This window comes from Aulostomus chinensis, chromosome 2, assembly GCF_037954235.1.
Source record: "Aulostomus chinensis isolate RoL2024-O1b breed Wild chromosome 2, RoL_Achi_v1.0, whole genome shotgun sequence".
In the NCBI taxonomy this organism is placed as follows: domain Eukaryota; kingdom Metazoa; phylum Chordata; class Actinopteri; order Syngnathiformes; family Aulostomidae; genus Aulostomus; species Aulostomus chinensis.
This window is the reverse complement of record NC_141321.1, coordinates 2518962-2535276: the sequence shown is the minus strand read 5'-3', so window position 1 is coordinate 2535276 and position 16315 is coordinate 2518962. Positions and strand designations below refer to the sequence as shown.

Here is a 16315-nt window from a genome sequence, read left to right as displayed (position 1 = left end):
GGGCAGACCACATAGGGACAGCAGGCCAACAGAGCCACACATCAACAGTTCAAATAAGCAACTGGACTGAAAATGACATCAGACACATTAAACCACTGAATATAGAAAGCTCAGCCTAGACAGTCAGCGTGTGGTGGTCTTTAACCTCCCGGTTCAAAACCCTTGATCCTGCGTGACCATCATACACAGCTAAGAAGGACCAGTCGGTCCCACCAGGACCAGGTAGTCCCAGCACAGCTGTGTGTGCATCTTCATCTCTACCCACCATCCCTGCACAGAGCTCAGTCCATGGGGGGGTCAGGTTTAGGGTGAGGGTCCATCCTGGGGTCCCGGTCCACCACCTGAAGGTCAACTTAACCCTCCATGATCCTCTGGACCTCCCCTCCTGGGGTTGAACTGGCCCAGCTGGCTCATGTCACTGTGTATCCTGGAGAGCCGATCACACTGGCCATTCACGCCACCTTGGCCACTGGAGCAAGAGACAGGCAGCTGGGTGAGATGGGGAGGAAGTGGCTCAAACTGCCTTCTGGCCAGTTCCTGCTTGTCAGGCGTCACCATGTGGTCGCCAGCCAAGTCCACATCAAGACCTCCCCTGCAGATGATTGAGAGATCCAGATGTCATCATGGGGTAGGGTTAGGATGTTAGGAGTCCAGGGTTACAACATGGGACCCCTGCCATCTCCTCCAGTGTCCACAGCAATGTCCCTGCTCTCAGGAGAGAAAAGGCTGCATGGTCCTTCCAGCCCTGGAGCCCCAAATCCTCCCAGTCCCAAAGAGGCTGGTGAGTGTGACAGCACCTTTGTGGCTCCACAGTCCAACCATGATTCTCCACTGAAGCTTCATATTTGCTGGTCTTTTCATTTCTTTTTTAATATTTGAAGCAAACAAAACAAACTAAGGGCTCTTTCAAATGAAAGGATCAAAATGTGCAACAAAAATAACATCAGAACAAGATTCAACAAGTCAACAAAAGATGGTGCGCCAACTGAACATAAAAAGGAAAAGCAACCTTTCAACCTGAGAGGGCCAAGAAAACCTAGGAGCTGAAGGAACAGTTTATGGAGCAAATGACAACAGATAACAAGACACTGTGTTCTTGACCCAAGGGTCAACAAAGGCGGACCTATTCAAACACAGACCAGGCCTACAGTTCTCAGTGAGAGCCTTCATGCTGGTTTTAATATCCTACCTGCATGTTCCTGTCAAACCAAAAGGCTGAGCCCCATTGACAAAGGCCTGAACAGGGGGGTCTTCTTTTGCATGGAAACTATTTGGAGTTCCAGATTTCAACTTTCTTCCAATTCAAACTTTCTGCTTTCACAAAAGAGTAAAGTTTCCATTCTTCTGTTCTACCAGAGTGCACCGGCCAGCCTGTGGGGCTGTGACAGAGGAATAACCCAGGTTCAAGACTGGAAGCTGAGCTGTGGCTGAATGCATCAGTCGGTCCTGAACACTGCAGTCTGATGAAGACCATTCAGTCAGGAGCACTTCTGAGCTTCTTGGCCCTGCTGGTCCTCACTGGAAGAAAACTCCTATTAAATGTATTGGCTGATGGGTTTTGCCATTTTGACAAACGCTCAAAGGAATGTTTCCTAGCAACAATATGACAATACTATTGGTTGGCAATGCATCCTGGGAAATAGAAGTCTTTCAAACCAAAAGTGCTGAATCCCAACTTCAACCCTGTTTGTACAGGATTCCTATCACCTGGGACCTCTAGGATTGTAGTCATTGCAGGGGAGGCCTGCGATCTTCATCTGGTGCCAATGCGCCGTGTCTGGAATTTGGAAAGTAAAAATTCCAAATTCCTGCCATATTTTGCCAAACACAGACGTCCTGTGCTGATCTGCATCTCAGTGTTTGTTGTTGGAATTGCACGCCTTCTCTCTCTCTTTCCAGATGGAAACTTTGATTTGCAGTTTTGACAGCTTTTTAGGAGCAATTTGTAAATTACCAGATGTCCCCAGGTAGAGAGAGAGAGAGAGAGAGAGAGAGAGAGAGCAGTACTTTACTGAGGCCTGGTTCAGGTTTCAAACACAGTGTTGAAGGAGGAGTTTTGGCCTCTCCTTCTGCCCAGGATGGTTCCACCTCAGTGGACAGGTTAACAAAACACTCATCAACTTAGTGTCCAGGTCGTGATGGCGACTGTCCAAAAATACTTTCAAAGGCTCAGAGCTCAGCACCGATTAATACCATCAACATCGTTCCTGCAGCTTTAAATGAGCCACATCGCTGACGTTCCTGCACTTTGATGTTTTTGAAATCTGCAAACCTCCTGAAATATTTGTTGACAGCTTCTGTGTTGTACTTCTACCTCTACAAGAGGACCTCGGAGTATCTGGGGGACCCTGGCCTCTACGAGGACTCACCGTGGCTGCGGGACATCTTCGCCCAGAGCACACAGTGATGTCACTACCACACAGAAGCACGAGTCCAATATATGCGTAGTACCACAGGCACAACAAGTACATTTGGTGAGTACATCCTAGTTTTATGGTACTGGAGATGTAGAGGGAAGTATCAATTACTACAAATTCATTCATACATTGATGTATTTGATGTTAGAAACACTGTTCGACAGAAGATACTTTCCATGTCTCAGCACGTTACAAATCCTATCAAATCAAACATGAACACAGGAAATAAGGACCCATCAAATCCACAGTAAAATCCTCCTCCCTTCTGGAGAGGATGGTGACAAATTCTGGAGAGACCTTGTCACGTACGGGGTGTTTGGTGGGAAGATGAGACCCAAGTGCAGACAGTAGGGATGGTGCAAAAAGAGGTTTATTAGGAGCCGGAGGCTTGAGGCCGGAGGCTTGACGTGAGGCAGGAGGCTTGACGTGAGGCAGGAGGCTTTGACGTGAGGCAGGAGGCTTTGACGAGACGAGATGAGACGAGACAAAACTGTGACTGTGACGACGACAAATGATGACAAATGAAAACAGCAAACACCGACAAATGCAGACAATGACCCAACCAGGAACTAAGGAGACACACAGGTTAAATACAAGAGGGGAAACGAGACACAGGTGGTGCAATCACCCAGGTGAGACACATGAGGTAATCACAGGAGGGAGGTCAGGAAGACAGGACATGACTACAAAATAAAGCAGGAAGCACGAGACAGGGATCGTGACAGACCTTTTATCACCTCAAAGTTGGAACTTCATGATTGAAGGTTTTAGTTTGGACCCCAGAGGAAACACACCATTGATCTTTTTCAGTTATTTTTTATTCAAGCCCCTGCTGTTCTGAGCCCTGGTTCTGAGCCGAGCCCTGAGGTGACGGCGGTGGACCTGATCCTGCAGCTCTCTCACCTCCTCCACAAGTGAACTGTTCTGCAGGTTGAACTGTAAACCAAGAAAACACATCAAATGTTCCCTTCACACAGGAGCGGATGAAGAACGATGACACCTCAACAATGGGGCTCATCAGAACTCATGTTGTCCAGATGTCAGTTGTGTTTGTGTGGCTGACGAGTTTGTGGTCAGGGACGTTGGAGATGAAGAGCCAGGTAAGGCCAGCAATCTGGATCAGAACAGCTCCAAGTCAGACTGCACCTTCAACATTTCTTGAATGCAGAGCCAATGTGGTTGTTCCTGAACCAAACCTTTTGCTTCTCAAAATAATCTGATGCCTCAAGAACAGAGACACACTCCAATTATCAATGAAGGATAAAATGGTCCCTGAGCATGCAGAGTCTGATGCAGTCATGACGTCAGGCCAACTCACCCTTTTGGCGCGTTTGAAGAACAGGTCTGCTTCTTCCTGTCTGTCAGACTGAAACATAAAAGAGCAAACAGTGTCATCATGAGCTTCTCTCTGCTCTGGGACCACTGCCACTGGACCGCTGCTGCTGGCCTCTGATCTGAGAGTTCCACTGAAGCTGGATTTCATCCAAAAACACAAAAGTCCCTGAAATCAAACGACTGGTGACTGTGGACAGATTCTGTCTCAGGTCAGGGTCCACTGAAGACCACTGACCATGCAGGACCCAGACTGCCACCGTTTAGTCACGCTTGACCTCCACCACTGGGGCCAGAGAACTACATTCAATAACTAGAAGACAACCAGACAGCACAGATTGTCCCTCCAACAAGACCAGCCAGACCCAAAGTAAATCAGGCAGTGTTGAGCAGAGCCTCACGACTCCCGTGTGGTTCCTCTGAGTGACGAGGGGCACGAGTGGGCTTGGTTTTTTCAGTCATTCCATATATTTTTAATATCTCATGCTATATCAGCTGTGACATGCAAAACAACAGGTGGGAGTGACGACTGCAGGACTAATCCTTATTTTCTGGATCACTTCTGTCCATCATTTGACATCAATGTCCTTCTAGAATTGTGGACATGTTTGATGTTGTGTTTGTGTTCAGGAACGCTGGTCATTCTGAGAACTGGAGAGGACGTAGTGGGTGTCAGACATGTGAGTGCCTGCCATGTTTGTGTGACTCTGGCAGCCACAGAGGAGTGAAGACCTGAAGCTCTGTCCCCAGATTTGCTGCAAAACTGACTTTATTTGGAACATTTTGTTCTATTTTTCATTTTTTGCAGTGGAATGTTGAGGAGCTGCTCTACTGGTCTGGAAGCTCATCATCACTCACCCTGAGGCAGAGGAGAGACAAGTGAGCACAGACTTCTGCATTCTGGTTGTTCAAACGGTTGGCCTCCATCAAAGCTTCCTCAGCTACACACAGCTCCCCCAGCTACGCACACACAAACACACACACACACACACACACACACACACCAGGTTTACCAACAAAAATCCTTCATCTCCCTGGGCACTATGGTAATCATTTCCATCGTCATGGTGCAGGAGGGGTGGTTACCCGGTAACAGGTGATGCCCAGGCCCAGCCAGGTCAGAGACTGTTGACAAGCCTGCAGGTAGGTGGCTGTGGCTTGATCAGACTGAAAGTTATCAGAACAGAAAGATCCAAATGATCATATGGTTTCACTTGAAGCCTGCTGTTACACTCATCCACACAGTTACAGTGCTTCATACACACGCACAAACACACAGACACACACAGGCACGCGCACACACACAAACACACACACATATACATACATCCACATATATACATTTTTACATCCATCCATCCATCCATCGTCATCTTCCGCTTATTCCTACACATTAAGGGTCGCGGGGGGGCTGGAGCCTATCCCAGCGTCAATGGGCGAGAGGCGGGGTTCACCCTGGACAGGTCGCCAGTCCATCGCAGGGCCAACATAGAGAGACGAACATACCTACGGTCAATTTAGAGTATCAATCAGCCTAGTCCCCAATTGCATGTTTTTGTACAGTGGGAGGAAGCCGGAGTACCGGAGAGAACCCACACAGACATGGGGAGAACATGGAGACTCCACACAGAAAGATCCCGTGCCTGAGCCGGGACTCGAACCCGGAACCTTCTTCCTGTGAGGCCACAGTGCTAACCACTGCACCACCGTGCAACTACATTTTTACAATTTGTTTTTATTTTTGTATGCTACTGCAAAGTTTCAGATGCTTTTTGGCATGAAAAAGCCAAAAATAACCATCACTGTGACCTGGGAGGCCAGGAAATCCGGCCCCAAGAGGCTTCAAGTTTTCTTAGGCATGAGCAGCCAAAAGCGTCATGGAATGGCATGTTTAACACATGTATATACCAGATTTCTTTCATAAAACCTCACTTTATTGCCTCAAAATGGTGTAACAAAGACAAGGAATGTCATTTACTGTCTATTCTTTCACAAAATTCTAAAATATTCATGAAATTGTTTTTTTTCCCACAAAAACCTCATATTTTCAAGTATTTCAAACCTAATTTGAGAGACCTGAACAAGTTTGTGATCTCTGCTTTGACAACAAGAAGGAACAGGATGCTGGCCAGGTACCATATCAGCAAGGAGTACATGGCAGCCTTTTGTGAGGACCCTCCACAGCATGCTGCTCTTCACTGGGATGGCAAGATGTTACCAGACATCCTGGGCAGTGAGCCTGGGACTACATCAGAGACTTTTGCTGTGCTGGTTTCCGGGCCACCAGATCATATTGAAGGAAAACTACTGGGAGTGCCAATAATAGACAGCTCAAGGGGAACAGCGCAGGCAGAGGACTCCATGGACTTGCTGGAGACGTGGGGACTTACTGGAGTGACTGCTGCCCTCCTATTTGACACCACGTCCAGGAACAGTGGAGGACACCGTCGTGCTGCCAAGCTTCTGGAGCAACAACTGGACAGACAGGTGTTCTACCTGGCATGTAGGCACCACATCCTGGAAGTGCTGGTTGGTGCTGTCTGGGAGAAGCTGTTTGGTCAGGTCAAGAGCCCAGAAAACCCCTGGTTTAAGCTATTCAGGGAGGCATGGACTGGCCTGAGCACCGATTCCCCTAAAATCCTGACCATCAGAGGGAAATGGCTCAGTGACAAGAGAGTGTACTGTTTGGAGCTACAGGAGATGCTGAGATGGGAGAGGCCACCCAGAGCTGATTACCGGGAGATGGCTGAGCTGACAGTGGTAGTTCTTGGGGACACACCTCCTCCTGGGATCCATGGGAGTCGGCCAGGAGCCATCCACCAGGCCAGGTGGATGGCCAGAAACATCTACTCTATGAAAATGGTGATGTTTTCTGGGCAGCTAGCATGTGATAAAGAGACTGGGACAAAGTTAGAACAGCTCATCAAATTTCTGTCATTGTTCTACACACCAATGTGGATGAACTCAACATTCACCCCTGATGCTCCGGTAGAGGATCTGCAGTTCTTCAAGGACATGCTGCACTTCAAGAAAACTGATCCTGACATTGCTCAAGCAGTCCTGGTGAAACTAGACAACCACAGGTGGTGCCTTCCTCAGGAAGAAGGTCAGCATGTTTTATTTGACCTACAACTGGATGTTTGTAAATTATTTGTATTCCTGGTTTGTGGCTCAAGAGTGATTAAAATGCTTCATATTGCTACCAAATATGTTCCTCTGTCTTGTATATCAGCAGTTATCATGAAAAATGGTCTTGAAAAAAGCTGTTTTCATGACGCTTTTGGCTGCTCATGCCTAAGAAAACTTGAAGCCTCTTGGGGCCGGACTGCCTGGCCTCCCGGGTCAAAGTGATGCTTATTTTTGACTTTTTCATGACAAAAGGAATCTGAAACTTTGCAGTCGCATACAAAAATAGAAAAATGTCATTTTTTTGAAGAACCCTAATATACATACATATATACATACACACATATATATATATACATCCAAACACACACACACACACACACACACACACACACACACATATTTATGTACATCTGTCTGACCTTCCCCGCCTGGAGGCAGATGGAGCCAAGACGGAGGAGAACAAGGTGAGAGTCTGACGGCTGCTGCTGGAAGCTCAGGCTCCTCTCGTAACTCTCCCTGGCCTCAGTGAACAGCCCGGCCAGGTAGTGGCAGTGGCCGTTCAGAGCCCACACGTCTGCATCCTGCTCACAGGTCCACACCACATGAGTTTCAGCAGGTTTGGTAGAGCCTGGTTTACCATACGGTTGCATGGCTGCTCACATTCTCAGTACCAGGACCAAAGAAACTAACAGGGTTGTGTCTCATTCATTAACGTCCACCAGGACTCACTGAGAGAACGTTTGCCTTCAAAGACACCACGTCTAAGATACAAGCAAGTTAGCATCAATAGAAACGCTCCTGCTGTCACTCAGGGACCTGGACTAACGACCTTCTTATTTTTTGGAGGGTTGGGTAATTACGTCATCTAATTACAGTAAATGAGCAGGAATTATAAAAGTATGTGTTTGGTGAGCATCATTATCAATAGTCTAACAGTTCAGAGTACAAATACAGGAACAAGGAATCCTGCAGCTTGCAGTCACCACTGGGAGTACCTGGTCTTTGGAAAGCAGCGCCTCTCTGAGGCTGGCAATGGCACTGCAATAGTCAGCTTTCAGCATCTTCAGATGGGCCCGATGAAGCAGGTAGCAAACACTTGGACCACCATCTGAACTCTGCAGCTCATGGGACAAGGCCTTCTCCACCATCTGACAACACAATGGAGCAAGTTCATTACCAACCAAGACACATTGGAACTGTTTTGTTTTTGTTGGAACATGTAGATATTTATCTAAGAATGAAGAAGTTGCTGTGTTTTAAACGGTCTTGCATCTGAGAATCGTCTGTCTGCTCAGTTGGACACCAGACTTCATTGATAGGATTTTTCATTTCCATGATGAATCATTGACTGAAATGGATGTGTTTTCCTCAGTAGAAGCAACTCTTAGTCACTGAGGACTTCTGCCCTCTGGCTCACTTCATATGGGACCAGTGTGAGTCCAGCAGGTTGGTGAGCAGCTGACATGGGTTTGGTTACCTGCAGGGCGTTGTTCTGCAGCAGGAACTGGAGGGTCTCTGCATGAATAGAGGAAGTGTAGCTCTTCTGTGCTTGAGGCTCTGGGGCGTCCAGGTCTCCACCCTCTGGGTCTGGGACACACAGACTGTAACACCAACGGCTCCAGGGACAAATTCACAGGCCTTCAGGTCGACCCTCGCAAATAACAACTTGAACAAGTCAGTTCATGTTCAGTTTGAGGAGAGTTCCCAAGTGAACTTGATGATGACAGCACACTCATTTACACTCATTTATGAGCCTCTAACTTAAACCCATCTTGTGGATGACCTCGTCCCACTTGAAAGAGATGCTTCACTCAAAATCTGTCTTTTGCATTTCATGTATATTTAGATTGAAGCCAATGGTGACTAAAGGCTAACGGCAGCAAGACGGTCCAGAAACATCAGATTACAAACTCTCCAGTGCATCATCCAGTAGAATCCACGTCTTTATCCACCCGTCTGCTCAGTAATCCACTAACAATGAGTTGAGTGACAGTTTTACTGCTGTAGGTGTTGGTAGCAGCCAGCCGCTATCAGTTTGAAGCTAACTATACATGGCTGGCTCTTTCTGGATCCACAATGTAGAAATGCAGCTGGGGAAAAACATCTACGATGACCTCGTAACACCTACAGTATTTGTGTGTGCTTGACCAGCATGGGTCAGCTTTGGGGTGAAGTATTGTTGAAAAAAAAGAATATTTAATACTCCAAATTCCTATAAGGAGTGAATCAGGTCAAAGTTTTAATTTTGTAAATCAAAAGCACTGCGAGCCACTCTGGGTCCCTAAACAGAGCTCTAAACTAGGACCAAAGGGTTCGTTGGTTTGTTTGGTGAGTGAAATTTCCACAGGTTCACATGTAGTACAAGTACACAGTTGTTTGTTCTGGTGTGCCTCTTTGGTTGGTTAGCCATGAAGCTTTCGAGTACTTTTACTTGTCTGACTCAGAAACTGGGCAGCAGCCTTGAGAGAAGTCAGGGGCGACTTACTGACTGATTGAGTGACTGACTGACTGATTGAGTGACTGATTGAGTGACTGATTGAGTGACTGATTGACTGAGTGACTGACTGACTAATTGAGTGACTGAGTGACTGACTGACTGACTGACTGACTGAGTGACTGACTGACTGATTGACTGATTGACTGACTGACTGACTGACTCCGTCACAGGTCAGGGTCCACTGAAGACCACTGACTCCCTGTTGCTGCTAATGCTAACAACACAGCTGGTCCTGTAACACAGCAGCGTGGGAGCAGGAAAGATAAAATGGGAGGGAGGCCAGGACGTCCCATGTAACAGTGGAGACATTTCAACAATGCCTCTTGAATTGAAATGTTACCGAGGTAATTAGCTGATTCTCTACTTATTCCAGCTAATTTCCTCCTAATGAGCGTATGCAGTCATTAGTAGAAGAGGAGCCCTCTCTCTTTCACTGCTGCATGTCCATTGGGACAAAGGAAAACTGGAACCAGAAAGAAAAAGATGTCTGTTTGTTTGAGGTTTTTCTGTTCCCTTGTGACCAGACTAGTAGGAGGAGCCAGAACATGTTTCTACTCTTCTTCCTCCCTTGTTCACTTTGCCTCCAGGTAAATCATCACCTTCTTCATTGGTGGGAGACCGACGTGCTGACGGGGCCAACTCCTCCCGCTCCTCCTGGTCTCTGGTCTTTTTTGTCATCCTCTTCTCCTCCTTTCTTTCCTCCTCCTTCTGTGTTTCTTCTGCCCTTCTTAGGCGTCGGGCCTCGAGGAAAGCCCTCTCAGCCAGGATGGATTCATCCTGGCTCTCATGGAACAAACCTGGAGAGCAGATGCATAAATGTACAATGAGGTATTTCCAGATTGTACTGCACTCATTTGAATGCTCACATGAATTTTTATTCATTTTAGCTTGAAAAACAAATAGAAGTTGAAGTAATTTAGACTCACGAGTTGTAAATTGACAAAAACTCTGCGATTATTACTGTTTTTGAAAGGACATTAAAAGAAAATACATCCTTAACAGTGCATCAATGAAGAAACCCCAGGAAGATGTTCACAACATGGACTGTCTGAAATCAAATTTGGATTGAAATTAAACAAAAAAAGGTGTGTTGGGGTCTGAATGGCAGACTTTCATCTCACCTAGCAATGTCCAGGCCACCACACTGGGCGGCTCTATGCTGGTGGCTCGCTCCAAGAAGGTGGCCGCCTGCTCAGAATGCTGGGACATCGCTGCCACTACCCCACACATCATCAGGCTGAAGAGACACAATCATTCAGGGGCTGAGTCTCACTTCACATTTTGCAAACTAAACATAACAAATTCCAAAGTCTCCATGATGGGTATTTAATATAAATATCCCAGTATTTAGTGGAGACAGGAAGCTGCAGCGACACTTGAGGCGGACGTGCAGCAGCACCAGCATGAAGAAGATGACACTGAAAACTTTCCAGCGTGAAAGAGCATGACTATGAACAACCCATCTGCTTCACTTGAGGGAGCTTTGGAGGAATCCTGCTGCTCCTCTAGATGGTCTGCAGCGACCCCCCACAGCAGGTCTGATCAGCAGCAGCATGACTTTGACGATGACTTCAGTCTCCAAAAGGATCAAAGGGTCAGGAACTTTCCAGTGATTTCTTTATGGTGTCTTTAACAAGGACTTTGAAAGAGTAGATCAGCTGCAGTCAGTAGCTTTCACCAGCTCATGTGCACAGCAGCATCAGCAGATCCAGTAAATACAGAAGGACATTTAACCAGCAACTCTCAAACCTGTTGACATGTGAGAGGACACATGAGGAAGAAGACAGAGAGCTCAACACTGAGCTTGTGACATATTTGAAACCAGACACAAACGTGGAAAGTGGTTCCTCATCAGAGAACTACCTGTCACTCCAAAATGCTGGACACGTCCCTTATATAAGGATACGCCTCCTGGAGGATGGCGCCATGTCTGATCTTCAAATGTCCTTGAAGTGATAACTGTTTGTTCTCAGATCAATAATCCTGATTCACAGCCATAATAATCATCACTTTAGACAAACTCTATTTCTAGTAAATAAACTTGTTGTGACTGACCCGGGCCGGTGCGTCTGCTGGATGGACACGGCCTCATGGAAACACTCTTTAGCCTTCATGTGGTCTCTAGTCAGCATGTAGAGGTTTCCCCTCTCAAACCTGTGGGACGCCTCATTGGGATGCCTCTCTACCAGCTGACGGACAAACATTTGACTTTTTGTTCATTTCACCATTTCTTGCATAGAGAGGATCATCATTTCTGACTTCAGAAGTGAAAAATGGGAATTACTGGTTACTACGGGTTGGTTTTAATTCCACAGACACAACAAAATCAATTTAAAGAGTGCGATTTTAGACCCAGTCTATTGGTGAAGTGTCATGAGTTCACTTGTGTTGCCATTTGACGCTGTATCAATAGCTCAGTTTGCAGAAACTGACAAAACAGAAGGATTCAGAAAACACAGTCTACTTAGGGCTTCGTAAAATAAATGTCAATCTTGTCAGAACATATTCTCTCCTTTCATTTGGAGCACGGAGCAGGAATTGTACCAAGTGAGCGTTGTACCTCCTGGTAGTAGCGAGCGGCCAGCTGATAATCCCCTGTAAACTGAGCCTCTCTTGCAAAATGTCTGAGCTGTTCAGAACTCAGCTGGATCTCCTCAGGGGAATCATCCTCAACCTCATCTGAATAAACCTGAAGAGGTGGAAAAGCTCACAGTGAAAACCTCATTCTGCAGGTGTATTTCATCCATTCAAGTTTTCTTTTATCAGGATGATGTCATTAAATACAGCACCGATACAAGCATGAAACAGCAGGCTTCAAGTTCACACCTCAGATTTTCATGAGGACAAATGTGTGACTGCTGGCAATGTGCAAGCAGGTCTGACACTGGCCGGGTCACATGGGTGGAGCTAGACACTGTACTGTTACCATAACAACAACACTCAGCTGCTTCCACTGCATGAGTGACAACAGCCACAGTGAGTAACTTCCTACAGCAACAGTTGTGGGACTGATAAAACAGAGTACACAGTAAAAACACAGTAAAAAAAGAGGGGAGGAAAACATGCACTATAACACAAGTGTTGTGTAACCAGCCTCTGGAGATTTGACAGGCTGAGTCTCAGGCGGAGCCACCAGTCGGCCTGAGTTGAGCTGCCACTTCCCCTGCGAGGCGTTTAGTCTGGTCTTGAATCTTTGGTGTAAACGGCTCTTTCCATGGACAGTGTGTGCTTACCTTGTTGAGAGCAAGGTGCATCTCATCTACCAGGTAGACATAGAGCTTGCTGACAAAAGCCTGCAGGTCCCGCTGGTCAGTGAACGGCTCTGTCCGCTGCATCTTGTCCCGCACAACCCTCACCACTGCGTGCTATACATCAGAAGCAACCGTCACTGGAGGAGGCATCTAATTTCAGGGTTCTTGAGTGTCAAGAGTCTACCAGACCTTCATCTGTTCCTTGAAGGTAAAATATCTCCCAGAGATGTTGAGCGCTCCCATCAGCTGAGCCAGCATTTGCTCTCCAGTGTCAGGCAGCTGGCCTCCAGAGCCAAACAATTCCTGGTACTGCTCGGAAACATGGCTCACCACGTTACCCACCTGATTGTGGAAGTCCTGCACCGCCTACGAGAAAACACACGGGGGGAGAGAGTTCAATAGCGCGCAGTCCATCGTGATTGTGTGTTTATGTGTGTGTCACTGTTCTCAGATGCCGTTTCAGTGTGTTTTACTCTTTCTGCTCTGCTGGGACCGGCCGGTCTGATGGGGATCAATTCTTTGACCCTGCAGGAAGTAAAGACATTTTCACTCATCCTACCGCCAGGCAAAAGGACTCCCATCATGTTCCACAGTCCCAGTCAGAAACAGAACATAGAACAACAGGGGGTGAAGTACTCTGATCTACAACAGACCAGACAGCTGCGGGGTGTTAGACCTGCACCTCCAGTTGACTCATAAATCCCATCAACAGAGTCCACAAAACATTTTACTTCAGAGGGATTTCTGTTGTCATTCTCATACAGAGCACCCACAGGAATGACTTTGTGCCACAGGAATGACATCGTTTTTGTGGCCCAACCTGGAAGTCAGCGTCACATGGGTTTCTTCCATCAAGAGCCAGTGGGATGTTAGGATTGGATCATTGCTGGAAAGAAAGGCTGTGGTGAGCAAACCTTTCTGAGATGTAAGGTTTGATTTGCAAGGCAGTCTCTGCAAATGAACACCATGTTTAGGATTTTTAAAGCCTCCTGCAAATGCAGTCTTTCATGAAAAATGTACAGCACAGACCCATGACTTCTTTACCCCGTATGACTTCATGATGACTCCGTGTGGGACAGCCTCTGTAGTCTCACAGCCCTCTCTTAGCAACTGGTTTTAAGACACCAAGAAGGCTTTGAAATTCAAATGTGTGTTATTTACCACCAAACCTTGAATATCTTGAGCTCCTGTTAGCCACAGGCCTTATTTCAGCGATTTACCCAGACTCAGAAGACCTGGAAACATTTTACCTCCGCGCCAGCTCCTCTGGAGAGGGTCTGGGCACCAGCGGCTTCTCCAAGGTGATTTCAATCACAATATAAGTTCTGGCGTCTGCGTACATCTGGAATTGAGGGGATACGATTAGAGCCTGCTGGGATCCATAGTGCACTATTCAGTACTGAGCTGCACTGGAGGTTGACACCCATTGTACAGTTCCTAAAGTCTGTGTTTCTTATCAACTTCAACAGGAGCAGATTTACAACACTTACATGTCCATCATTACTGTTGTGAGGCTTAGATTTGTTCACAGTGACGGCCTCACTGCCGGCTGCAGCTGTCCTGTTCTGAACGGCAGGTTGCTGACACAGCAAAGATACATCAACATTTTGAATTCATTATTGTGATTTAATATACAAGATTTTGTGTAAAAGTAGCAGCAGTAGAAAAAAGCAACCACTTCTTTCTGCTATGGCTGGTAAGGAGGTTGAAGCTCTGCTGGAAGGCCCGTCTGAGGATGCCACACAAATGCCTGGATATTTAGCAGTGGCTATCGAGTGGCTCTGAACTCACCTCCCTCTAAAGCTGCCAGACTGAGCACGGGCAACACTAATCCATCACAGAATTTATCACAGTGTTGTCATAGAAACAAAACCCTTATGTAGAGCTTCATCTAAAACTTGCCCAGCACCGTGCAGACGCTTTAAGGACAAGCAGCCTTCCAAACCTTCTTGGCCGGCTTCTTGGCTCCCTTTTTGTCTCCTTTCCAGTTCCCCCCTGCACCTCTGCCACAGCTTGCAGCCGAGACTCCACGAGCTACGATCTGGCTGGCAACAGCCTTTAACACACTGGTGCTTCGCTTGGTCTTTGAGGAGAAGATCAGTGACAAAGACAATTGAAGGAGCACCATGACAGCAACACTCCTCCACTGAGACTCTTCATCAGGTTATCACAACAGAGTTACTGAGACACGTCCAGAGACTTTGCTCCAAAGACAATATTGCTCATCCTAGGCTCTTGGTAAGACAGCTAATAAACACATTTTCAAAACTGTTCCAACATAAATCAACAAGGAAGCATTCGTGCGAGTCCGTCTTTTCAAATGTGTGTTTCTCTTACCTTATTTAATAATTCCATTTCAGAGAAGGGCTGAATGCTGTACGCTCCTCGGATGCGGGTAACTTCAGGAAGCAGCAACCGCCCCATATCCACAAATGCCACACCATGGAAGGGGATATGTGGGTCTTCCTCATCCAGCTGGACACACACACACACACACACACACACACACACACACACACACACACACACACACACACACACAGCTATGTGTGTTTGGTCACCTGAGTGCAGGTCTCCTCAGACCTGCTGGCATCCAGGGGTCTGTGGAAACAGACTGAAACACCTTTCCAAAGAGAATCTTTTATTGCTGTTCCTTCTTGCTGCTCTGCTGCTGCTGGCTGCTGTCATATGGATTGTTGCACTTGGTTGGGCTGCTGGGTCCTCGTCCTCATCGTGTCCTTCCACGTCTCAGAGTTGAAAAGTGACAGTGGTTTGGTGGACGGAATTCTGGAAGTCCCACATATGGAGACCGTTAGTTCTTCTAATGCTGAGGAGCATGAAGCTCTACTCCTGACTCAACCTTGCCTGAAACAAGTGAGTGACAGGCCTGTGGTTTGGATCCTCATGGTTCTGGACACCAAAAACATCTCTGCTCCACCAAGCCTCAGTCATGAGACGCAGCCTGAAGGCTCCACCAGTCAAACCAGTAAACCAGTAAAAGAAGAGTCCCAGCCAAAGTCATCTGCTCCTCCCTCACTGGCTCTTCAGCCAACTGCTGAACTTTTCTCTGCACTTCCAAGATCATATATTCAGGAGCCTGAATAATCAGTAGGGATGAGCGAGTCCAACACTGTCTGTATCTGTACAACCACCAGAATGATCTGTATCCATACCTGCACCTGGAGGGGGCGGGGCTTCACCTGGAAATGGGTGGGAGTTAAACCAGATGTGGGTGCAGCTTAACATGGAGGAATGTGTTATTTGTTGAATTGCTTTCAAGAAATGAAGTCACTGATCAGAAGTTGCTGCATTTATTGTTTCTTTGAAAATTGTTTCAAAACCCTTGGGTTCAGCTTCAGATGTTTTGATCAGAAGACTAAATGAACTTTTTCCATAACAGTGTCAGATTGAGCTTCTAGTGCCACTGACTTGATGCTGGCTGACTGGAACGTAGAGCAGCTGACTGCTGGTTGGAGTCACTGTCACACAAGTTACACTCTGAATCACTCGTTGTCCTGAGTAGAGAAGAGTTCCAGATCAAATGAAACGACAAGAAGAGAGAGAGAGAGAGAGAGAGAGAGAGTGTGTGTGTGTGTGTGTGTGTGTGTGTGTGTGTGTGTGTGTGTGTCTGTGTGCAGGTGACGTCAACAGACAGACGTCTGCATAGGACAGACATTAAGGGGGAGTGT

The 16315-nt window shown here is 46.9% G+C and overlaps 1 protein-coding gene across 1 annotated transcript; it reads right to left on the bottom strand.

Annotated features, from left to right (window-relative positions):
- Positions 1–3203: 3203 nt before the first annotated feature.
- Positions 3204–15114, bottom strand: LOC147268801 (cilia- and flagella-associated protein 70-like). Its single transcript, XM_086222981.1, has 18 exons — positions 14964–15114; positions 14572–14709; positions 14117–14206; positions 13877–13968; positions 13100–13151; positions 12816–12992; positions 12609–12740; positions 11936–12064; positions 11431–11564; positions 10497–10612; positions 9975–10172; positions 8356–8465; positions 7874–8026; positions 7298–7459; positions 4836–4916; positions 4608–4709; positions 3736–3783; positions 3204–3353 (listed from the first exon to the last, which is right to left on the bottom strand). Exons 1-18 carry the CDS (start codon positions 15048–15050, stop codon positions 3228–3230), a joined length of 2127 nt encoding a protein of 708 aa, XP_086079107.1. The 5' UTR covers positions 15051–15114; the 3' UTR covers positions 3204–3227.
- Between the last annotated feature and the right edge of the window lie 1201 nt (positions 15115–16315).